This window comes from Syngnathus scovelli, chromosome 4, assembly GCF_024217435.2.
Source record: "Syngnathus scovelli strain Florida chromosome 4, RoL_Ssco_1.2, whole genome shotgun sequence".
In the NCBI taxonomy this organism is placed as follows: domain Eukaryota; kingdom Metazoa; phylum Chordata; class Actinopteri; order Syngnathiformes; family Syngnathidae; genus Syngnathus; species Syngnathus scovelli.
This window is the reverse complement of record NC_090850.1, coordinates 20668694-20694457: the sequence shown is the minus strand read 5'-3', so window position 1 is coordinate 20694457 and position 25764 is coordinate 20668694. Positions and strand designations below refer to the sequence as shown.

The 25764-nt window shown below is 46.3% G+C and overlaps 1 protein-coding gene across 5 annotated transcripts in view; it reads left to right on the top strand.

The window, feature by feature from the left end:
* The first annotated feature begins 2003 nt into the window (after nt 1-2003).
* The window catches only part of si:dkey-172h23.2 (uncharacterized protein LOC393772 homolog), a 46198-nt gene continuing 22437 nt past the window's right edge, over nt 2004-25764 (top strand). For 3 of the 5 annotated variants that reach the window (XM_049717032.2, XM_049717031.2, XM_049717028.2), the window contains exons 1-10: nt 2004-2205; nt 9939-9982; nt 12872-13046; nt 14122-14285; nt 14364-14535; nt 15132-15315; nt 16460-16649; nt 16777-18010; nt 18740-18816; nt 25270-25324. In XM_049717032.2, coding sequence (XP_049572989.1) covers nt 9950-9982; nt 12872-13046; nt 14122-14285; nt 14364-14535; nt 15132-15315; nt 16460-16649; nt 16777-18010; nt 18740-18816; nt 25270-25324 — 2284 coding nt within the window. In that variant the 5' untranslated portion in view covers nt 2004-2205; nt 9939-9949. Of the gene's footprint in view, nt 2206-4155; nt 4248-4702; nt 5152-9938; nt 9983-12871; nt 13047-14121; nt 14286-14363; nt 14536-15131; nt 15316-16459; nt 16650-16776; nt 18011-18739; nt 18817-25269; nt 25325-25764 lie in introns of those variants that run through there. The other 2 variants (XM_049717030.2, XM_049717029.2) reach the window with 2 other exon arrangements.

Here is a 25764-nt window from a genome sequence, read left to right as displayed (position 1 = left end):
CGCAAAGCGGATTAGCTCCACTCCGGCAAAGCTATTGGCTAAATTTAGCGCAGCCACGCTTGCGCGCCTTCATTAAGCCCCGCCCTAATCTCCCTTCCTTGCTTCTAGCACGAGTTTGTCATGGCCCAAACAATCCTGTTTGTAATCTCACATGAGGCTAATATGAATTGAACCAAGCCCGTCACCGTGACAAATACAGGGACGCTTCACAGAATGTCCTTCACTTCTCACGCCGGAACACGCTAATGGAACAAACTGTGATTATAATTCCATGAGATGGTGGGGGGGGTTTCTGGAATACAAAAGATGACAAATAGAAAAGAACAGAATAGGATGGTATTATTCAAATAATTAGAAATGCATCTCAAATAATAATGCTACATGTTGTTCCGTTCAAAATGTGAAACTCATTTACAGTAATATATATATTTATTAATTACGTTATTGTATTAAATATAAAATATGTATTTGAGAATTTAATAGTTACACATTTCATTTCACTACAGCGCCATCTGGTGGCTGTAGTGGGGCACTGCATTACTTGTCCCCAATGGAAAATTGCCACTCTTTGTTAGGCTTTTAATTAAAGGACGAGCGACTGGTAATCCGCTGGTCTCTCGTGAATGGAAGAGGGATGTTGTGCAGGTGAGTGGGCGGAGTGAAAGTGTCCCAGCACAAATCCCTCACCTTCCATTGGATGGGATGACCCGGTTTCTGGTCACCTGACATGATACGAGGATGGCACGGATGTTTGATGTGTGCCAAGTATGCACTCAGTCTAATAAGTACTGCTGATGGATTACATCATGCTTTTCGTTGTCCCCGTGGCATTCTCCAAATTTTATTTTTTTAAAGTCTGTCAAGCATAATCTAAGTGCTGTATTGCATCTGGATTTTTTTACCCCGTCTTTTGTTTACTTGGAGAAGTCACCAGACGCCCATAATACTTTTGTTGCCGCAGTTGTGATTCATAAAAACAGAGAGGACGACAGAGGCGCTCGTAATTCTTTCCTCTCAGACATGTTTGTGTTGGACAAAAATCATTAAACTAATTAAAAAGTCTTGCCGGTGATCAAGCCTCCTCCTCAGCTCGCTTTGTTTATCGCCTCCACTCTAGTTATTAACACAGATGAGGTCGGAAACAAAACACCTTCAAAATAACACCTTTGGGTTTTGAACATGTTAATCATCTACAATACCAGGATGAATGGATTCGGATAAATATAAATATAAAATTGCAGAGATTTATAAATAAATAGTGTATATACTATGTTGATCAGTTTTCTATCTTGTTAAGTCTTTGTTGGTATTAATTGTGAGGATTAGTTATTATAATCAGTCTTTTTTCAGTTTTGGACAAATCTCCCTTTGTTTTTTCTTTAGCACATCAGGTTTTCATACAATAATAACACTATAATAACAATATATGTAATATAGTAATGCAGTTATATTCAAACCGGTTCCCCTTTGCACTAAACACTCAAGAAGTAGTTCTCAAGTAGTTTCAAAAAGGTTTATGACCCCGAACCCTGGCTGTAAATTATTCTGTTGGGACCACTGTGGTTTTTGGACCAACAGAGGTCAGTGCTGCACTCACAAATTGCCTTCTCCACAACATAACGTAAAAATAGTAATTTAGTTTAAGGATCTACTGGAAAAAAATCTTATAGGTTTGTCTAGTATGTTGATATGAAATGTTTCAACTTTGTAACAAAAAATAAATAAAATACAAACAACAGCATTTTATTGTGGATACACTAACCGGATGTTACTGCATTGATTGCCAGAAATTTTAGATTGAAATGAAAACTTACTAAAATTCAAGATGAAATTATACATTTCGTTATGAACTAATAGCAATGTGAACGGCAGTGTTGGTAGACGGTATTGTTAAGTTTAAATCATTCAAAAATGTTATTTTACTAACTTTTTTCGTATAAATTACATGACGTCACGTTTAAGGGCGGGGACGTAACTTCCGGTGTTGAGTTAGCTCCGCCTCTTAGAGTTGTCCTGGGAGACGCTAACAACTGCGGTGGAAAAAAAAGTGCAGTCCAGTCGACACACTTGGGTTACTTTTTATTCGTGCGTGCGTGTGCGTGTGACCACGCCGCCGCTCGACACGCGTTTAAAAGGACATTTTTGACACTTTATGGGGATTAATATGCACCCAAAAAGAGCGTGAAGCGTCGTCTTCTCTTTCAGGTAAGAAGAGCTAACTTTTTTTTGTTTAAACACACGAGCCGCTTACATGATTCTTCAAGCTAGTTCCGTTCTCCTTCGTTACAATAACTTTTTAAATTAGTTTGTGCTATACTGTTATTATTTTTATTATTGTTTTATTTCCCCCAATAACATGTTGCTGTCTAACACTAACGGGCGACTGCAGAAAAACAAACGGCTAAAGTCGGGCGTCTACGAGCCAGTTAATTAGGAACATCTGAAATATGTCGCTGAAAGTTCTCACGATGCTGTTTTGGTTTTTGAGGCGTTAAGTTTGAAATGTTTTCATGTTGAACTTCACTGTCAACCATTATTTTTTGGGGAACCAGAATATTAGGAACACCCAGTGAAGTCATTACCTAAACAGGTGCTGTTAACTGCTCACTTACCCGGAGAGGCCTGGCGAATATTTTCCACGTATATCTAAATATAACCCAAACGATGATCCCAACTCTGTCGTTTCAAACTCATCTTATAGTTATTACCCTTCAACATAAATATTCTGCAGATGATTTGACTTAAATGATGGAAATGCAAGCCTTGCGAGTAGGTGAGTTTTTCTGCAGATAATTAGGATTTGGTATTTGACAACAAATAATATTTAAGCAGTGATGATAACGGACCATCTTTCCTTGTGCGAATCCTCCAAATGCTCATAAAAATTTGACACAACACTCAAAAATGGGTCATTGAGGTCGTTGACCCTTACACAAGACAAGCTTGCAAAAAACTTGTGGCATGTTCAGCCCGATACGACCGTTACAATGATGCCACTTGCGTAGCTTGCAAATTTTCACTAATGTCACCACTTACGTCATCCCGTGTTGTATATAAACCAATTCTGATTTTGCAGAGAAGTCAACATGTCTTTATACTGTATGGACATGTTAGATAAGATGCTTAAAACATTTACTGTACAGTAAATACAGATAGTCATATAAGAGATAGCCGGGGAGCAATAAAATGACTTCATTGTTTGGCGACGTGCAGTTGGTTTGTTCTATTGAGAAGCAGAAAAACAATATTTTACAAATGTGCTGTACTGGATCAAAAAAAAAGTTTCTGTTTGCCGCCAACCCCTCAAATTCGAGCATGATGGAGGAGGCCTTGTAATTACGCTTCATTCACCATAATACGGCGAGCGTTGGAGTCTCACAGGTTTTCAATTGAGATGCCGTCAAATCGACTTGAGGGTGGCTCAAATGTCTCGTTGTTCCATTGTTGAAGCATTTTGAAATCAAAGCATCGCAAATGAATCTAATTGAGAACCCAATCGAGTGCAATTGAGTTAGGTAAATGCAAATGATTTAAGGAAGTAGGTCGCACGTAAACCGGCTGTTTTGTGCTCTGAGAATGTTCTACTCTATCGATAAAGCGTCAGATGCATGTATACAGTGACTTGGGACGGGAAATGGAAACCAGTTGGTTTTTGAGAACCGGTTCGCAGTAATTCAATGCCCTGGGTTTGTTTGTTTACTTGCGTGACAATTCCGCATATTGATTTCACTTATGTCGCAAATGAGTGATGACGTTGCAAACAAACAGTGTTACTTTGTACTTTTCCAACATGGAGTCAGTAATATACGATATAACCAACCCTGTTTTGTTTATATCGGTGTTTTGGGGTGCGGGACTCGACCGTAATGTAGCCACAGAGACAGCAACTCAACAACGGCGCTACAGAAAAAAAAAAAAACAATATGCGGACAAGCACAAACATATTTTTAATCAAAAGCTTATCCCGACAATTTTAACACCGATGACTAGAAGTGGCGCGGCGTATGTTCTTGCACAAACTTGAACTCACACTTTGAAGGCCGCACGGCAGCCTTAAACCGACCGGGAGGTCGCCGGCTCCGCCCGCCCGCCCGTGACATCAGCGCTTTGATCAGCCTTAGCTCCCGTGTTCGTGCACGGCCATATTTAGTCTTGGCGAGCGCTCACATGCCCGGCGGATACCTGCAGTGTAAACACACCTGCTTTGCTTTCTCTAATGGACTTAGGATGAACACCACCTGAAAGAGGTACGTCTTCCCAAAGCCGGCATCGCCACTTCATCTGTGGGGGTAACGTCCCATTGATGCTCCGCCACCCACATTATCAACTTTTATATCATACTTGGAAGTTGCGTGCAACCTCCCTCGATTATCTTCCAAGGGATAAAGTCCAGCCGGCGTCGCCCGGCAACAGTGCGCTGATAACACTTCATTGGTTTCATAACGACGTGTGTTGTTGTAAAAAAATTGTCTCCCGCTTCCGAGACACGATGCGTGATCTTTGCAGGAAGTGAAACTAGCCTCCAGATCGCATTCTCCAACTCAAGTTATGTATTATGTATATATATTTTCTTTTTTGTCTCGTACAGGTGATTGAAATTCTGTAGCTATCCGACAAAATCTTTAGGACAAGTTCATTCTGGAAGAAATGGCCCAGAAGACCCTAAAATGGCCATTTCAAAGCAAAGCGGCTGATTTCATTCATCTGCATAAATCAGAAGAGGTCATAAAGTCGACTTATTCATTTCCTGCTTCAAGCAGGGTCTTGTGTGCTTTCGGGCAGAGTTTCCTGCGAACACTGCGGTGTGCTCCCAAATAGAGGAAGTGAGTCGATGTTGCGCGAGACGGAAGCGTTCGCGACGGCGGCTTGACACGACGGCCGTCGGGATTTGGGGCAGTTTCTATGACGACAACCAGACGGACTTGACAGTTATTTGTCATCTGGATGTGACTTTTTTTTTTGGGCCCAGACCCCGGAGGGTTCAAAGTGCATCGGCGGGTAAAGCGGATGGTGCTGAGGCACTGAAACACAGACTCGCCCTAACCACAAACCACCGTGATGCTCATGCTCGTCGTTTATGTGCTGTTGGTTCTCACCGCTGTTGATTAAAAGCGACTCGCAGGGTGAAGCGAAGCTCTGTTCGGCTCAACGGTAAGCAGGCGGACATTACTGTTGGGTGGGGTGCTATTAATCTGATCAGGCCCGCCACAGGAGTACAGGTTGGCGGTCACTAAGGATCGCCGGCGCTAAACCTATTAGCTCCCAAATGGGACTCGCCACCACTTTCTTTTGCGACAAGTCAGCCGGCTGCCGCTTTTAAGGGTATTTAGCGCTCCCTCCATTAAGCGTTTTAGCTGAAAATCGCATCAGTTTGGCCTTTGGTTTCAAAGAAAATGGCAATTTGGAGCGCAAAATGAACCACCACTGTTAATAGCATCCTGCACCTTTCTTTGCATCATCTTGGGATGTTTATCTTGTTCCTTTTTCTAGTGACAAAACTGTACTAGCTATTAGCCAGTGGCCATCGCTAGCGATTCTTTGAGCTTGGCAGGCCTCACTTACGCAATATTTAAATTGTGCTTGTGCGGTATTTTTAAGCTTCTTTCAATACTTATTATTTACATTTATTATTTATGAAAACAAATGTGCTTTGGTGTTTTGTACAGAAACCAAGATATCCAAACTACAGCTTTTGGAAAAAAAAAGTTCGATCTGTATTCGTCATATTAGGAACATAACCAAGATGTCCTACAGATTTTCTCTGATTGCTACCTAATTTAAGCTCAACAAATGGGCAGCACTAAGCGGCGTAACCATCAGGACTCTGACATTTCGCTTGAGTGAAATTGCAGCACTTACGTACACTCAGACCATGATGCAGGTTTGTGCCTCGCTATCCCGAAAGCCACGTGTGCCTCTAAATATCACCCGCATTCTTTCTCAAGACGTAACCATGCCTCAACATGATGGCGGCGTTTCTATTTGCTTAGCAACGTCCACCAAGTGCCTTTGTGGCCGAATGGCGCGGAAACAAAGGGCGGGGGGGGGGGTCTAGTCGGTGGCATCCAACCTGGGGTTGAGCCCTGATCAGGGCCCGGGCCCTGATTACAGACCGCCCCCCCCTCTCGCGCGCCTCCCACAATAAGATAACGCTATCTGGGCGGACAGGTATTTGGTTTCAGCAGGCCGAAGTAATAACTGTCACCGCAAACACTGAAGAGACCTTTCATCCCGCGGCCCGGTGTTGTCGGCTGGACGTTTGTGCACACCGCACACACACACAGGGCGCTTTTGTGCAATAGGGGCGGTAGCGAGGGGAGGAGGTCACGTCAATGGGCAGGTTTGATTAAATCAAACAGCCGTGACTATCTAAATGGCGGTGGACGCGTTGGGGCCCCCCCCTGAGCTACTGACGTCGCTTGAGCTAATTTAGCCACGCAGCTGATAGCGGGGCTCCAAACAAAATAAGCACCAGGAGGGTTCAGAATGTCGCAGAGGCGCTAACTTCACTGGTTAACCAGTACAGGACACTAAGCAAATGCCGAGTTAAACATCAAACCGCCCTGAGTCACCGCCGCTGCTTTTTTATCACAACGTCGCGACTCATTTTGGAAGCGGTGACTAGCCAGGAATTCACACTGCAAATGTTTTCCAAGGCGAGTCAGACTCCATATTTGGAAGGAATCTTGTATTGTGGTAACCTTTAAGATTTCCTTCTCAGTTCATAGCAGAGATTCTGTAAAACCGCCGCACCAGAAATGAAGCTAGGGAGTTGAAGTGTTTTCCATCAAAAAAGTTGAACATATATCAGCACACAAAATCTCAGTAGAGAAATCTAAAATGAAATAAATGATTAAAAAAAAGGCAAACCTTCCTATATCTCTTTTTGTAATTTACTATCACCCGTTTGTCTAGTCTCGAGTTCAATTCTGGAAGCAATTGAAGAATCTCTCCAGGAACTATCAGGGTGTATTTGAGCATGGCTGAAGTTCCAGACATGAAACATAACTTGGCTGCTCCTCGGCTGGCTGCACCCACCGTTTTAGTCTGAGTTAATGGGTGGTTTAATCTCGACAGGCAGGTGTCGGGTGGCCTTGAGGGATGCCGTTTCCCATACTCCTTCTGTTACAGACCTACAGTGGAGACCGGTAACCGGGTTTTAGTGTGACTACTTGGTTAAAATCGTATGGCTCATAATCTTAAGTGGATATGACTCAGTCAGATAACCGCTGTAATTATTTTTTTTTTAAGGATCGAAAGATTAGGTTTAACGTCTCTCGTTGTGGCATCAAAAATCAAAGTTTTTCCATCTGGCACTATTGGTTCAATTCGTACCGGTCGACCCCTATGAGTCTTACCAGAATAGAATGTCAAGGAGACTGCGTGCCATCTGAGAATTAATGAAACAAAGGAAATGATGGCCGCACCATACAGGGTGGTGCGCTTGAAAGTCTTTAACTCGTAAACCAGAAGCACAGGTTTTTAGTTAATGGCACTTTCTTCTTTTCCCTTGCATTGAAATCGTTCATAACACAAAAGAAGATCATTCTCTTCTACCAATCAACCGCCCTGCGTTGTAATTCTAGCTCCACCCTTCACAAACCTCAACAACGGGGTACAGAAAGTAGCTTGGACATTTTCGGTTTTGCCGTCACGCATTTGTCTATGTGTGTTCTGTAAGCAACTGGTGACCAGTTCAGGGTGTGGTCCGTCTTTCGCTTAAAGTCGACTGGGAGAGGCTCCAGCACCTTTGACTGAACAGGATATGGGCGTTAGAGAAAGGCTAGCTGGATTTGCGACTGGATAGCAGCATTGGCATGTATTGTCCATCTGTATTGACCATTTGAAATAACACGTCACGACTGCAAATTTTCCTCTGCAAAATGGATGATGGAGCGGCAACAGAGGCGGCTGCCCTGCAATTTCCGGCAGGGTGCCTTCTGGCAAACACGGAGATTTTCGTCCCCCGCCCGTGCTACGCCGAGCCAGAAGTGATCCTGTCAAAAAGCTGCAACAAGGCCTGCGGGAGACACGCTGCGGCACGTCCGCCGCCATGCCTGCTTGCCAGCCCACGGGCCCCAGAGGCTCCTTGCTTGATTCTGCCAGTGCTAGCATATGCTTGTTGCAACGATTAAGCCGTGCAAGTCAAAGTACACACGGTGAAACGGCGAATGACTCACTAAATCAATACTTGAGTAACTGTGACAATTTTAACCCCCCACGGCTGAGTAATGTATTGCCACTTGACCTTTTTATTCCATGTGTACGAAGTATGGGAAATGTAGTTCTTTTCCTGCAGACGGTGATTTCTTTTTTTTTTACCTTATTGTATTCTATTCACCTGTGACGTAAAGTAAAGATCTTTTCTTGGGCTTCATGTATGAGCAAGTTCCACCTGGCCAATTTAAAGAGTAAATAAATTACAAGGATTTGGCGCCTCCTGTCTCTTTTCCTCCACAAGATGGACCGGAAGAGTCGGTGCTTTGGCGCCGGAGTAATAACGTTACAAGAAAGTCTACGGCGACAAACCGTTCAACTGTAGTGATTTGCATCTGTAAATACACATTTCACAGCAAAACAGTCCGTCTTCTGATCATGTGATGAAATGGGGATATCCCTCGTTTTAGATATTACAATTCATTTAATTTCGATCTTACAGTAGGTACTTTTTTATCTGTGCCTGAAATTAAGGTGTGGACGCAATTGGGATTTTTGTATATCTAATTTATAAATTACGATATGTCCAATTAATTTTTTCCCCCCAAGGAACAAACAAAAGAGTCTCAGTGGCCACATTGAGTGACAGTCTTATCAAACTTAAGCATGCGGCAAAGAAGCTGCTATCTGTCTCAGTGCACTTAAGGCAAGCGGATTAGACTCCAGAGTATTATTAGAACCACCGATTATCTCCTTACCTGATCCAACTAATTCTTATTGGAGGAGGGGTTCTCTTTATTTGCCAACATATTTGGTTTGGAGACCCTCTTTGGTGTTCTTCCCCTGCTCCCGTTTTGCAGTTTCACGTGATTTACTCAGCGCTCAGTTACCACCCAGTTCAGCGAGGACTCGTTTGAGTGCGAGGGAACAGTAAACAAAAGGAAAACGGAGGAGAACGCCAGCTCTGTGGCTTGTGAACGGCAACCAGATCTCTTTTAGAGTTTGGAGAGGGGGGTCTCTCTCTGAGATCACATGCGAGCTTGTAAATCCGGCAAACTGATCTTCCTGGCGCAAAGCCACCTAGAGTACGAGCGTGTTTTGTTAGCGGCGGGGTCAAGGGACCTCCTCTTGTTATTTTTACCCGCAGATAGGTGCCACAAAGCCTTAACGGCTCAATAAACGTTAGCCTAATTTTGAAGCCAACCCCCAACCGCCCACTTTCCTTCCGTCAGCTGTCGCCGTACGAACCAAGGCCAACGCAGACTGGTGGTTTTGGCTAGCTGGGGAGAGTGTGTCGTCTGCCGTGCGTGCGTACGTACGTGTGTGTGTTGCACTCTTAACCCTCCCACGGTGTTGAGAAGAGCGCCAAGGTCGAGCTTAACGCTCGTCTTGTCAACAGCAATGTTCTGACGCGTCCGTAGTCACTGCACAACCTCGCTAACATTCACAAGCGATTAGCTTAGCCCGCGACAGGCCAAGACGGGATAATACGTGGCGTAATAACAATCCGATGATCACCCCTTGTAATCACTTGGTTAAATTTTTATTCTCCCTTTTGACATACCTTGAAACTTACCATTGTTTGGTAAGCATTGTTTTGAAAATCCAGAATCTTCTGAACTTCTTTCAGAGATAAGGTACCTTCAGATTGGCTCGACTCGCCTCGCATTTCAAAACAACTTTTCACACATTATGAATCCATCATTTCCATCATTTGTCATGTCCTCCTTTTAATGTATTTTATTGACCCAAAATATTCATCCACCTCTCATCTCTTACAGTTCCCAGGGACATGAAACTCACTCCCCAGCAAGCTCCACTCTATGTAAGTATCCGAATCTGTTTTGCGTGTATCAACAACCATCTGCTCCGCTCTCAGGTGTGCAGCAGACACGCACATTACAGAACACAAGGCTCTGGACAGTAATAATTCTGACGAGCTGGATGGTTGAGCGCTAACTGTTGTACCGACATTGTGTTTTCTTGCTAGCTCGTTATATTATATAACCAGAGCAGAATATTGAGTTGAAATCGCATACCCTAGCATCGTAAGGTATGTTTATACACCATGTATAGAAATGTTCCGCGGTTTTCCCTCATGAAAATACAGTCGAGATGTAAACGAAACTGTCGTACAGTATCTCTGAAAGCTGGAAAAGAAGAATTGCATTAAAAAGACTGTTTGGTGCCGGGAATAAACAAAAAGTGCTAACCCCACAAGGGAAAAACTCTGTTTGAATAATGGCATTGTCATTTATATTCTTTTTCCCTAAGCGTTCAGTCTAGGCTATGAAAATTATTACCCCCACAGCAATTAAATTTTTTCTTCTTCTGACACTTGAGCTCCGATGTTCTTTTAACGGAAGCGCAATCCACTTCCCCGAAGTTCGTTGTCCAATTACTGTATCGGAGTGAACTGCCTCCACACAGCCAATTTTCGCAGTTGCCGGAGCGTTCTGGGCGCTCGCATTCTGCCGGCCGAAGGAAGGCACACACAGGAAGTCTGATAAGTCCGCGACAAGAGTTTTACTCTTGACAACGTTATCTTCAGTTTACAGTGGCACTCTGATTTCACGCAGAGCCATTCAGGTTCATCGCCTCATTAGGTTTTTTAAGAGTTCTTATCGGCGTTTATTCATAAATCTCACGGGCACCCAGGAGACGTAAAACAAATAATGTGAATGGCCCCTGGACACATCGTACGGGTATGTGACATCCATTAATGCGGTCAAAACGCCATTTGCATTCTTGAGCCGAGCCTAAATCAAAAACCGTTAGCAGCTAGCACGTAATCGTAGCAAGTGGAGCTTTGCTTACGTCTCAAGGTTACTTTGACCTGAACGATTTAAGGTGCTTCATACCCTAGCCTTACATAGCCAGGTTGTTGGCTCCCATCCCTCGGAAGCCATTCAAATCGGCGGTGTTGCCGCTCCAAAAGACACTCGGGTTGCCAAAGAATGCAGACCTCACGAGCGTTGGAACAGTAGGCCCGAATTCCGGTTGGGTACCAGCCAATGGCGTTTTTGTTTACATTTGGTCGGCGGAAGAGAAAGGAACAAAGAGACCCACATTCAAAGTGCTTTCTTTTGTGTAAACAGTTGGAGCACATTTACTGTCGTTTAGAAAGAAAAAAAAATGCTAACTGCAGGCGGTAGATAATCCAGGAAATGAAGGATTCTCAAAGAAATCGCTTGCCATGATGCCTGTGCGCCAGAGGTTGAGCTGCTCTGTATTTGTTCGCAGCGTGCGAAATGTTTCGCAAAACTATTATCCAAAGAATTATTATTTTTTCTAAACGAGGAAGCTTTGTAAATGCCTTGGCCTAAACGTTTGTTTTATGCTCAATCATTGCGGCTTTATCGTCCCCTCCCTCCCGCCTTCCTTCCCGCCGCCAACGGACGATGACAGTCGCTCGTTATTCTGAGCGATTCCTCCTCACGCGTTTTGTACAAATGCGCTCATCGCAGACGGATCGATCGGCGCTCCACTCAAGCGTCTGTTTTCTCAAGTCGCCACCTGGTAATGTTGTTTGCGGCGAGCGGATATTAATTTGAGGCCCAAACAAATCGAGGAAAAAATATTGTCAGGGTAAATTTGAGCAACTACTTTGCTTGAACGGACTCGGCTATCTTTGCGATTGCGCGAATCTTATTTCCCCTCCCCGCTAATATGTTTTCATTCCGGCATGAAGTGCAGAGTCACAGGTCTGCCGAGGTTGCAATCTGCTCAGTAGTGCCCCGACCTCCTAATTTCCAATCTGGGCCCGAGATAAGAGATGAGTTTTTAATGAAGACAATGTCATGCCTGATGGCCTCCACCCCTCTACATCTCATTCACCGCACTCGCTCCTCGCCTCTCCGTGTTGAGACTGCCCTCGCATACCAAAAGTCTGCCGCTCGACTTATCGCCGACTGCCAAATTGCGCGTTCCACACCGGGCGCCCGAGCCGTCTGTACTACTGAGCAGGTAGACTCGTGGCGAGCGGAGCTCCCCGGCTGTCCCGACATGTCTCATTTCACAAGCTTTACTTGGTGATTGACTACAGCCCTGAAAGATTGTTCCAATTATCCACTTGGCTCTTTGCAGCCATTTTCCTAAACTCTCAGTGCTGCTGTCAAGCCTGTCTATGAAACAAGCCCTAAGGCTAGCACGCTACACAGCAGAAGGAAGCACCTATGACCCCCGATCGCTAAGCGGCGGTTCCGTGCATGTCGGGCTTAGTAGGCGACGGGACAGCGAGTGGATAAAATGTCCCCATTATCCCTCCTCCGTGTCAATGAAGTCGCAGTTCCCCCGGTGGAAAGCAGCTCTTGGCAAAACAATCGTCCCCTTTCTGGCGCCTCCTCGCCTCCTGCTCGCCATGCCCTCGGGTGACATCGCTTCATTCTGAGCGGTACTCCAGAACACAATTCAGTCAATTGTGACTTTAGAAAAACAACAAGCGTGCGCGCGCACGCCTGTGTTTGTTGCGTTGTCATCTTGGCTGGCTAACAGTACTGCGGTGATAACAGACAGACAGTCTCGCTACTGTGGATGATGCATGCAAGCTGGCTATTGTTTGTCCGCACAATTGGACAGGATGGAAATAATTCAAACTGGAGCAGTCATAAAAAAGGAAATTACCTTTACGATGTTTGAAAATATTCTCACGTTCCAGTCACACATATGATAATAATAATAATAATGATAATAATATGCGTCTTCATCCACCCAGGGCCGCTGCGTGATCACAGTGCAGCTCACCGATGAAGAGCTGGCCGTGGATGAGGAGGGCGCCGCCGCCGCCGCCGACGCCGCAGACTACTTTCTGTTGTTTGCTGGCAGCACACAAAGACACCTGAGCAGCACCTTGAGGAGCGGCCATGACACCCTGCAGGCGCTGTGTCCCGGTAAGACCTCCGTGTAAATACTCTTCAAGAATATTAATCAGTGTGAAAAGAGGAAAAACACCGGAAACTTCGGTTTATCGGATTTAAATTTGCCCCAATCTAAGTGTGCGAGAACTAAAGTAATGTTTCCAGTTGAAATGAATGGTTGTGCAATTAATCCGTTCCAATTTGACAACAAAGTTAAATGTGCATAAATACAGAAAAATGCAGAGGTGAAAACACACATTTGTTTGAAGAAATAACTTGAAAGTTACCGCCAGCCTTTCTCAGTCTTTTTGCAGACTTATTTGAACACTCATGCCAGTTAAAAAACTCAATTCAGTTGCTTAAAAGTCGTCAGCACAGCTAATAAAGCTTGGCCGTAAAATTTTTTTTATTCAGGTTTCATTATTTCCCCTGGGGGAAAATTTTGTCAGTTCTTTTCTTTCTTTTTTTTTTTACATTTTCGGATGTACCACGTTATATATGAGCATCTGCTAGTTTGTTTGCGCGCCCATCTGGTCACAAGATTGGGCAAAATATGGCGCAGATGGGTTTAATTGTACAAAAAGTATTTTCTTTTCTCTCTTTTGTTTTTTTTTTTTTTTGCTCACCGCACTCTTGCTATTCATTTTGAACCGCAAGATTGTAAACACTTTGCCGGTCACGTAATAATCAAGTGATCAAGCCATCAGATTACCCCCCGCCAATTGTCTTTGGTAAATAAGCAACTACAATGGAGCACAACTGCTTCGCCAGGGAGCCTTAATGAGGGAGATAGCCCGTAATGTAAAAGGATACGGCATCATAATCACAGATGCCCCGTGATGATAAATCCTTCTGCAATGATCAGAGCGGCTTTATATCGGCTCGCAAGAGGAAAAAAGTCGGGGCTTATTATTGGAAGACAGACGATGGAATAAATGATTCATCTTCTTCCCTCATATTGTTCTCCATTTTAATCAAATGTTTGTGTTTCACTTCAAATCTACCTGAGAACCAAATCGTTTGAGGGAAACCAGTATTTTACGACCCTGATGTTTTTCAGAAAAAAAACCGGCGCTTGATAACCGGACCTTCTCCTTTCTCCCCGCAGCTCACGGCTGTTGCGAGGAGGTTTCGGTCACCCTGTGCGCCGTCACCCGCGGCAGCCCCGAGGAGTCCGAGGAACCGACCACGCTCTCCTCCCACGTTGCTCCTTTAGCTGAGCATAGCTTCACTTTCGTTCAGGACTTGGCTTTTGACATGGCCCAGTTTCTGGTGAGCCTCCAGTACATCCCGTGTGATTTTAAGTATAGAAATGTTTTTTTTCAGCGTTGTATGCTTTAACCCACTCAGGTTAGCACGGTGGGCCGCACAGATGGCCTGGACGGGGCGCTGCTCCTGGATGAGTGTCACATCCCCCTGGTGGATTGCGAGCGTCTAGATGAGAGTCTGACCTTGGCCCTCCATCACATCCCGCTGCCACCGGGGTGGAACTTGCTGGGGAACCAATGCTCCGACAGCGCCGGTAATATAGTACTCCGTTGAAAGATTTTTTTTCTCAAAAATTTTAATGAAAATTCAGACAACTCCTCTAGTGACCTGGTCAGCAAAGTCCTCCTCGATAAACTCCTCAAGCTTCTTACATGCCACCATCTTCCATCATCCTACAAAAGAACGAATGAACTTCGTGACCGTATTATTTCTATGAATTAATGCCGATTTACAATTTTTGCCACCAAGAGCAAAGTCAGTCCTTCGATCCGTGGCGCTCGTCGACAGCCGCATTTCTGCCTCCTCTCACACCGCCTCCGCTCACACCACCTCCACTCGCTCCACTGACGCTTTAGGCCAGTAATTGAATCTGAGCTCCGTAGGCCTGCCGGTTCTCTCCGCCTTAGCGCTCAGAGGCAAAATAAGCGCTGCTGTGAGGTCAGTATAGAGTCGTCATCGTTTCAAAACGTAGCAGAGAAAAAAAATATTAGGACCAAATACATATCAACATGCAATAATAGCATTATTAAAAGTCATTTGAGCAAAAGTGGCTGTACGCCTCGGCACTGTACTGAATGTTCTCTCCTGCAAAATATAACTGCAAGTGTCACCTTTCCCTGTCTGCTGTAGATCTGCACCCGCGGGAGACCCTGCTGCATTTTTCAGCCCGGCGAGGTTTGGTCCGCGTCACGCGCTTCCTGCTGCGGCAGCCGGGGGCGAGGGATGCCGTGCGGCTGCCCAACAAGCAAGGCCAGACGCCCGCAGACGTCGCGGCGCTCCGGGGTCACGGCGCCCTCCAGCAGCTCCTCGCAGAGTGAGTCTCCGCTCAGCTGATGGGCTCCTCGCCATCGCTACGGGCTTGTTCTGTCAATCCTGTTACGTTAACAGTTACTATGTGTAACGTCACTAGCATTCGCCAAAAGGTTGAACTATTTATTTATTCATGTGTTGGTGAACATTTAAACTTTTGCAGGCGCACTGGAAAGAAAGGCTGTATTTTTCCACAGCGAAACCATAGCGATGGAAAACTATTCTGCCGCACAAAAGCCCGGGTTACGACTTTTCTGCCTAATGATGTTTACCACACTTAGACAACCAGAAGCACGCACGCACAAACAGACACAAATTTAACTGTCGAAGCAATGGCACGCATTCCCATCGCAATGACTTCCTCACGCCGACGCGCTAATGAGGTCACAATGTCTTTATTGCGTGGTATTTGCTAAATGGACTGAGACATGGCTTCAAGTGGAGATGGATCTTCTCTCTAGACGTTAAGCGCACAGCTTTTTTTCCGCAGAACACCGTTTAAGTCACGCTAGTGCCACGCGGGGGACGCTCCGACACCCCTCCGCTCAAGCAAATGTCCTCCCCTCAGTAGTCACGAGCGATGACATTTTCCACACGAGGGGTGAGGTCACTAAACGTGGTCCACCCAGCGTTGCGCAAACGGTGCCGCCTGATTGGATGACGCTCCACCACTCCTTCACAGGCTCGAAAAACAACTCGCCACTTTCGAGACAGGTCAAAAGGGATGTCAGGGAAGAACTTTGTCTATATATACTCTCTGACAGAAGCTCCCCCTGGAAAGTTAATTAAAAAAAAAAGGAAAGTTAATTAAAAAAAAAAAAAGTGTCACTTTTTACAGCTCCCTCCACACATTATTTCTTTGTTTATGTTTGTTTGGGGCGCGAGGTCTCGCGCATCGCTGCTAGCATCTTAAATTAGAGTCATCGTTGCATGACCCACTATCTTCTGAACAGCTTCAAAAAAAAAAAAGACTCATTAACAACCACAATGACTTTCTTTGCTCTCACTGTAAATGGATTACAGCAGCAAAAGTGGGGGGGGTTGCGGATCAGCTGACATCACTGTTAAAACTCTCTCTGTGCTACATGGGCCAATCGCGACTGAGCTCTTTCCTTCGGGGGATGATCTAAGTGTTTATTCCACAACAGGGCTGAGGCAGACGGCGAGTCGGACCGAGGCCTTCAGCGCGTTCAGCCGGCGCCGACGGACGCCCGCGTGGTTTGCCGCCACCCGGGCTTGCACGCCCTGACGCAAAGCGTGTACCCAGGCCGTGACCCGCCGAGCCTCAGCCGGAGCGTGGAGCAGCTGTTGCATTTGACGAGTCATCTCCACGCCAAGGTGAGTCACGCAACTCCGCGTTTGTTTGTCTTTTCCCTCCCTTGGACTTCCCTCCGGCTCCATTTGTATACGCCTTATGCAATCACACACTCGAAATGCGGTCTTAACTTCCTTCTTTTCCCCGCAGAGAGTGTCTGTGCTAGAGCTGCGCTCGGACTGTCTCCACACGGCGGCCGAGTGCAGCGAGGGCGTCGAGCCGGAGACGACGAGCTGCCCGCAAACAAACACGACAGAAAGCCTAGTTGGAAACGGCGCCGGCGTCACTTGTACATATGGCGAGGAGGACGCGAGGGAATCTGTAGTACCTCCCGGGGAGCATGGGCTCAACCCCCCCGAGGATTGGGTGTGTCTCGAGTCTGAGAGGGCAAATGGAAGGGAACAGCCCGACACCGCACAGAACTTGAGTTTGTGCGAAAGGCCAGAAGGGGGGAGCCCGTCGCCTGTGGAAAACCTCCAACCGGCAGGGTGGGGTGCGCAGGAAACCGATAGAGGAGAAGGAGGAGGAGAAGGACGGGAGGCCGCAGAGGGAGAGGACTTATCTGGGAAGGAAGTAAACGGAGTGTCTGAGAGCGGTGGCGAGTTAGTCATGGGCCAGTCGTCGTCATCCGACGCGCCGGTCCGGGACGACGAGGCGCCGACTCCCGCCCCGGACCTTAGCGACGTAAACTCCATAGCCGAGGAGGAAGCTGACAGCGAGGTTTTAGCGCAAGAGGACCTCCCACCTCCGGCAGGGAGCGATGATGTAACCCTAGAATCAGATGTTCCGCCTCCCGGAGAGGGAGAACCTCCGCCAGATGTAAACAGCTCCGAACAAAACCAGGAAACAGCTGGTCAGGATCAAGCGGCAGAGTGGCAGCAAGACCTTGATCAGCAGCCTACGTGTTCCGAGTTAAATGTGACGGGAGATACCGACGCGACCGTATCAACTCCAGAGGAGAACCCGGAGGAGACAGAGATCTCACTCGAGCCGATAGTCAAATCCGACGTGGATCCCTATTCGGGCCTAGCACACGGCCTGTCCAGCGACGACGACGTCAGCTTTCAATCGGTCGGAAGCTGCACCACAGACATATTCAACCCCACCGAGGAAAGTACCTCCTTAGGGGAGCTGCAGCCGACCGAGGTAGTCACCGTGGAAGAAGAGGACCAAAGCGACATGTGTTTGTCCACGTCACTGCAACCTGCAGCAAGTTCAGAGGAAAACGGCACCGGCCATGTGGAACCTAGCGCAGAAGAGAGTCACGAGCGCCCCGAGGAGCCTGCTGCTCCAGAACCTTCTGAGACCGACCTGTCGTCGGGCGGGGAAGCAAGTCAGGCAACGGTGAAAGAGGAAAATCCCAGCAGCACTGACCTGAATGAAGGTATGGATGAGATTCAATCAAAGATGGGAGGGATGGAGCGTTTGTGTGACACGACCTTATCACTCACTGTTGTTCATTTGATTGTTCCCGGTACCACAATGGACAGCAAAATCCAAATTCGGGTTACGCTGTAGGAACACAACTCCGATCTGAACACTGCGGGAACCCCTGCACGCCACACCTCAGCTTATCTGATTAAATGTAATGCCATTAGACCGCAATTCCCTTACATCACATCACGTCAGACCTTTTGATACATTGATTGTATTGGATAATATAAAATGGCCGTATGGGACGAAGCAGCCGAAGCCCAAAAACTCGGTTGGATTCGTTCTGCTATGCACAGGAGTTGCTCCAAAAAAGACATCAAGACTCAAGAAAAATAAATAAATAATATATGATATGATTTGAATGATAAAAAAGCCACTTTTAGAAGCCAGACACTCCCACTGGAGACTTTAGGATGGCATGATATTTAATCAATAATAGTGCGGGGGGGAAAAATACCCTGTGTAGAAAATGAAGACAGACATCACAGCAACAAAGTTATTTTAGCCCCAGGCTGCTTCAACTCCCGCATGCGAGAGTGTGTGTGCGTGTGTGTGCACGTGCACGGCCAGGATAAAAATGTCTCACTTCACTTGTTATTGATTTCCTCCACACTGCCGCTTTGTCATTGCACCCACCGTCTGACTTGTGCGTGTGTTTGTGTGTGTGCGCGCTCTCCAGAGGTGCAGGCGATCATGTCGGAACAAGCCGAGACCACCTGTGAAGCGGAGGAAGCGCACGAGACTGACTCTTCCGTCGTAAGTCTCCACACTACAAAATTAAAAAAAAAATGTCTGCCATCATGTGACATTAGGGTGAAAACACAACAAACGAGGGAACCCAAAATAGGCGGGAGGGTTCACTGTTTACCTCGGTTTTCGCCATCGTGAATATCGAAAAGAAAAATCGAAAAGAGGAAAAAATTGTTTCGACATTTGACAATCACAGGGGAGGGAGAATGTTTGAATTTTGCTCAAGTGCCCCACTTACGCTTTCAAAAATGGCCGCCCTGCAGCACTGTGTAATTCTGCCGCGCCGATGTGAACGTTTAGCACAAAAACATTTTTTTTTTTTTTTTTAGTCTTTGGCAGGCGGGGCCGTGCAGACGGAGATAAATGTCACTTAGCAAGTCAGGGGGAAATGTTGCGAAAGGCGAAGACGGAGTAATGAGGTGAAATTTGCTTACATGTCCTTTGAGGTGCCAGCGACAGATTTGCAGCCCCCAAGACATACTTTCCTTTTGACTCATGCATTCATTTTTCATCCTGTGCGTTTTTAAAGACGACTTCTACATGCCGTTTTTAAACCGTGCAACAGGATCGCCCCTTTGCTTTGGTTTATTTATGCACGAGCACATGGAGGCCATCTCCCCCCCCCCCCCGAAATGTTGCTGACTGACAGATTCCTCAGCAGCCGAAAGCCCGAACGGCTCTCCGCATATTCCAGGCTTGCGGTTTTGACGTTGCCGTGGTTTTTTTTTTTTTCTCCCCGCCTCCTAAAGCCAGATGTTTCCCGGCTAGTAAGCTACGTTCGCCAGCAGAGAGCAGCCTTGCCTCGTAAACCTCTCCCTCCCCTTGCTATATGATCCTGTTTAAATTCAATGAAGCCATAGTGTTGCCTCAACGACATGATCTCACAGTAGAGCCCCCTCACCAAAAAAAAAAAAATTATCTCAAAGCAGCCTACATGACGAAAAAAAGCTCGCACACGATAAGACGGCTGATCATGTAGGAGCAGATGATCTGTGCTGTGATTTATTACACGGTAACATGTTGCCGGAGCAACACATTGAGTTCCAGCCTGGTGTGCCGTGCTGTGTCGAAATATGTAAATGGCGCCGCGCAGCAGCATCTCATGAAACTTAAACGAGCGCGAGCATATCGAACCGCTACATAAAATAAACAAGCGTGAAAATCATTGCGACAGTTTAAACGCAGAAGGGCCGGCCGACAGTGGAAGCTGTTGTTTCTTTTTTTTTTTTTTGTTGTTTTTTTTTCTTTCCCCCGCAGCACCTCCAGCCTGCCGAAACACAATTCTGTCAGAGCAACACCTTCGCATTTACTCGCTTTACTTAGTTACCTTGCTAATATGTAAGAAATCCTTCGAGAGTGACGCTTGTCAAAAAGCTGGCACTCAGCGGCGCTGTTGCTTGTTAGCAAGGGCCAACCGCCTCGTTTGTTTGGCAGGCAAGAGATGCTGGGATCAAAGGTCGGGGCGCTCATGTAGGGGAAGAATATGGTTCCGCCTCAGCGTGCCACCTGACTTGGCCTCCGTCCCCGTCTGCTACCTTTCTCAGCAAGCGACAGGGGGAAAAAAAAGGCGTTTGGCTTCCGTCCGCCGCCATTGTTGTCCTCGTTCCGCTGATTGCGATTCCTGTTGGATCTGCTGGGATTACAGCTCTGTCAGACCGAGCGGCGTATTGATTCCGAATAAAAGAAGCGCTGTAAAGTTAATCCTCTGCCGTCCCACCGTTTGATGACACATCATGGCTCTTGAGGGAGCGCCGAGTCGAGTCGCCAGTAATCTTCCGAATGCTTGGCAGCCACTCAGTCGTGTCGCCCCCCCCCCCCCTCCTCTCCGCCCCCGTGATAATAACCAGTGAAATATGCTGTTTCTCCTCCCTAACACTATGATTACAGTGGATCCTTTAAGGTCAGGATGGGAACTGGTCGACCACAGATTTGTTCAAATGTGGAAACAATTTTTCCCATAGGATGTAATGGCAGGGTCAGGTTGTCAGCAGCGGAGTCAAGTGGAGTCGCATTTAGGGTTTCAAATTTTTTGCAATTTCACGTCTGTGAGAGTTTCAAATTGCTCTTAAAGACAGGTTTAGGATTAGTTTAAAATTTATTTAATTATTTTTATTTTCACCCTCATTTTTATTTTATTTTATTTTAATTTAATTTATTTTAATTAATTAATTTATTTATTTATTTATTAGTCAAGCCTGGACCTGTGAAGGTTTCACGGCCAGGATTATTTGTCGGGAGTTCCAACAAGGTGTAGGATGTAAAATTGGGCTTTCATAGGACATAGGATCTCCCGTTGCTTTCCCCACCACGTGCCACTCCCCCAGGAGCCTCCCTCGGCTTCCTACCCCGCCCACTAGAGGGCGTCGACCCTCTCCCCCTGGCCTAATTGTGTCAACCGTGCGCACAATGGCCAAAGTGTCAACTGTCCTACTGTATACGTGCTAGTTGTTGTGGTGGACTGAAGGAGACAGAGGGGGACATTCAGTGAGCCCAGAAAAAGGGGGGTGGGCCCCAGTCAGCCAGAGGCCGGACTCAAGTTTTTGGGAGGGAAAGAAGGGGAGGAGGAGGGCACAGAGGCTGCCTCCTTGTCCAGATGTTAAGCGCAGCTCATCGGCTCTCCTTTCCCTCCGCTCGCTCTGGATATATGTTTTCTTTTTTGGGGAGACCATGTACGAACGCCACAAGCGGCGGTACAGCTTCTGTGCCAAGGGCGAGAGGGCCGTCAACGTGGTTTTGATTAAGGTAAGACCTCCCGAATTTTTTTTTGTTTTTTTTTTTGCGAGCGTCGAGAGAGTCGGAAACAAACCCCGGGGAGCTTTCGACTGCGCTTTCATGCTAAGCTACGCCCGTGAAAGTGACTTTTTATGAAGCATCTCAAACTACGAGAAGCCTGCTTAGAACTTGGGAAAGAACAAAAGTCTTAACTGGTGTCCACTGGGGATGCTGCGAGGGGCTTGTTGATTTTACTCGCACACACACACACAAACACACACACGGACACCCTAGGGGCGGTTTGTGGATACTGCATTTGATCGTTTTAGGACCTCGTGGGGTTGTTTGGTCAGGCTAGCGTACCATTATCGCGAACCCCTTCTGAGTTGCTGTTACATGGAGCCTCTGTTTAGGAGGATAATCTAAGTGGGATTCTCTTTGCGCCAACAAGGTTTAGGGTTTCAAGCGAGTATTTGGGTTTGGAACCGTGCTTACTTTGAAGTTGCGATATTAAATAAGCGTTGCGGTTGTAACGTACACTTGCAATCCAGATTTAGGGTGTGTCGAGCAAGTATTAAGGTTTCAGTACTCAGCTAGGGTTCCCAATAAGGCTTTCAAACCAGGGTATGGCGTTCAGGTTTGGATTTTAAACCTTAGACTTTTCAAACAAGTACCGAGGGTTTGTAATCATAGTGAGAGTTTCCAAATGTCAAATTGTGATTTCAAACTAGGCTCTGCAATGAGGTTTCAATCTGGGCTAGTCAAAGCTGCGGCAGCATGTATACAATCCTTTTTTCCCCACTGCGCTTCACTTTTTCCTCTTGGCTTAAGCGCCGTGTGTTTTTGTGTGTGTGTGTGAGTGTGTGTGTGTGCGCCACCAATGATCATTGCGAGGGAAGAAGCTTGGCTGCGGCTCCCCTTTCAATAATGACGCCACCCGTCCTTTGCACGCGACTCATTGGCGTGATTGCAGATTGTAACCTTGATTAAATTGTTTGCCCTTCATCTTTTGTTCACCTCCATCTTCTCCTTCTACTTTGGGAGTCCAATGGAGAAATGACAGAAGTATTTGCCGGTGCCCGAGGTTAGGGCTAAACTCTCTCGCCGACATGCCAGTTTACATTAAAAGGCACTGACGGTTGGCCGCGCCGCTAAACGACACGTCGCTACCGCTGATGATGATGTGATGTGTTTTACGGGCACCGAGATGCTGGGATGTGAACTCCCGGCTGGAGTCAAGTCGTTTGGCCCAGAGCCACGAGCTGCTGCTATTCCGAGGCAGGAGGAAAATGTTAGCCCACCGCCCTCGCTCTCTGTTTTTTTTCCCACGCTGTTTCCTCTCTCCCTCGCTCTCTCTCTCCGCTATCGCTCTCCTCTCTCATCCTTTCACCTCAAACAGAAGCTGACATCAGCAGCAAGTTGAAGAACTGACTTAAGTGAGGAAGGAGGGAGGTCTTACACAACTTGGCTTGAAAAGCTCGACCTTATTTGAAAGCCAACGTCAAAACAAAAAGCTAACGGCGAGTCGTCATGGTGGCTTTCATGACGCATCCGCTTTCGACTTCCTCCGGTTTTAACGAAAGCGATTGAAAGATCCATATCTGATTTAATGAGTCATTTGTAGTTTGTTTGCGTACTTAGACTCGCATGGCTTATTCTTCGAGACGCTCGACTTTATTTATCGTGCGCTTGAAAAGAAAATGAAGCTGTAACAAAGATTGAACACAAATAGAAGTCTTTATTATCGTCGGATCGTGCGGATACAATGAAATCGGGGCTCGGAAAGCATAAAACTTAACCAATAATGAAATAATAACAACGTATTGCGTCGAGTAACGGCAGGATCAATGTTCTCACAGCTCAAGAGTTTTTCGATCCCCGTAATGGGAGCTTCGTGACGGCAACAAACCGGCCAGGCCAGCTGGAGCCGAGCGGAACTTGGAAGGAGACAGAAATTCCACCGCCGCCGAACTCTTGAATTTGTCAAATTGTCTCGGGGAATTTTCGCTTTCCACCCCCCGATGCTGGAAAACTCTTAAGTGGAGTCGAATTGCTGGTGTTAATGTCAAGTCAAGTCAAGTCAAGTTTATTTGTATAGCCCTAAATCACAAACAGTCTCAAAGGGCTTCACATAGCCAAAATTGACAATTATTCTCAACGCATCCCCTGATCATAAGCTCCCAAAAGGGCAAGGAAAAACTCAAAAAAAACCCTACCAGGGGAAAATGAGAAACCTTGAGAAGGGACCACAGATGGAAGGATCCCCCTTTCAGGATCACCAGGTTATAATGGATGCAGAGAGTACACAAGTAATACATGATATGAAAATCAATGAAAAAAAATGGATGTCGGAGGTGTCCTCGATTGTCCTGGCAGTGTCCTCAAGGGGGCCGAGCCGCAGCTCCCCCATCCCGAACTGTCGACCGGTGCCGTTTGATTTTTGCGTGTGAGCAGCTCATCGAGCATGTTTGTTCCCTTTTTCTGTTTGATGTGATGTTGGCACAAGCTTCTGTGCGTTAGCGCGTCAGTATTTGTTTGGGGTTTGAAGTATGCATGCGAGTACACCAAGTTCTTTGCAAAAGGAGCAAAGTTTCTCAACTGATGAGCATTTGCCACCTCACATGGAAGTCAGTCGGCGAGGCTCACACACGTGATCTTGTTTTTTTTTTTTTCTCTCTCTGGTGTGTTCGCTTAATCAATGACTGCACTGTCTGGGTCTATTTTTTAACTTTGACATGACATCACCGCTGGCTGAGCTGGCCCACAAACCTGCTTTCTCATGGGAATCGTGTAACCCATTGCAATTTTTTTTTTTTTTAAAGCCATTTTGACCAAAAGTAGCAATTATTGTATGTTCCATTGTATATAAGTGAGTTCCAAGTTGGCTCTATTTAATTAGGTCATGGATGTAGTATTATGTTATACAGTGTGAATACATTTAAAAACGCATTTCACTCTTGTTGAAAAAAAAAAAAGAACAAACTCCAGCGCTTCTTTATTTTACGTTTGGTCAGACCAGGTTCTCTGAGCCGCCACTGCGACTGTCACCTCCCTGATAAACAAATAAAGCTTAGAAGAATTTGCATAGGGATGAAGAAACCTCTAAAAAAAAAAGTGGTTAATGTAAAAGCTATTACAGTTTTTAAAAATAATGTGAAGTTCTTCACAGAGAAGCCAGTGATAGTTTTCAAACTTTAAAAAATAAATCAATTAAAAAAAGTCCAGTGCAGAATTTAAAGCCCATTTGATTATAACGCAAAATAATTTCGAATCTAATAAGTCCGAGATCCGCACGGCCGACGAAAAGTGGCCGCAAAGCCAAGTCAAAGGCTCTCCACTGTTTCCATCAACTTTAACACCGAGTCTGTTAAGTTGAGCGAGCAGCCAATTCCCAAAATCACTGAAGCTTTGACTGCCACCTGCAAAGAAGTCAAGGTGGCACTTTTGGGAGGGGTGTGTGTGATTACTTTGTAGCTAAAAGCAGACTTGGCAGACACACACACAGCTGTTGTATCGCACATATGAAGCAAAGCCTCGCGTGCTCGCGGCCAACCCATCTGACCCCCCCTCCTCCCCCGAAAACCCCCAGACCCCCGGAAGCAGGCGCCTCAGGGGCCTGGCAGCCGCCTCATTGTCGCCTCCTTTCCGACACTTGCGGACGGCCGCATCACTTCGTCTCGCCGGCTGACGCGTGTCACATGTTGCTGAGACTGATTCAGTGTCTTCCTGTTTCCTTCCACTCTGTAGATCCACCGCGACGGCGAGACACCCTTACAGCAGCCGCTCGACGCTCAGCACTCAGGTAAGACCAACTTCCTCGATTTTTTTTTGCGACTCGAAACTGATTTTTTTATTTATTTGGTCACTCCTTTGTCGTTTTTGCTGATTGCCCATGTGACTTTCCGCATGTACAATTGATACCGCCAAAGTGCTTTGTCTAGCTAAGAGTGAATCATGCTCTAAAAAAAAAAAAATTAAACAGCCCGACTTCCTCTCCACGACCTTATTTTTTTTCCCACACACACACTTGCACGTCGTTTGTGTTGAGAGAGCCCGAGTAATGCAAATAAAATCTTTTTGTTAGCAAATCAAGCCCCCCCCCCCCCCCCCTATTTTCATTAAATACCAGCACAGAATGTCCAGCATGATCTTTTCACACCTTCTGCGGCGGAGTCAAGGAGAATTGCTGATAAATCAGCTCCAGGCAGTCCTAATTAGCTGCCCTCCAATTGACTTATCGGT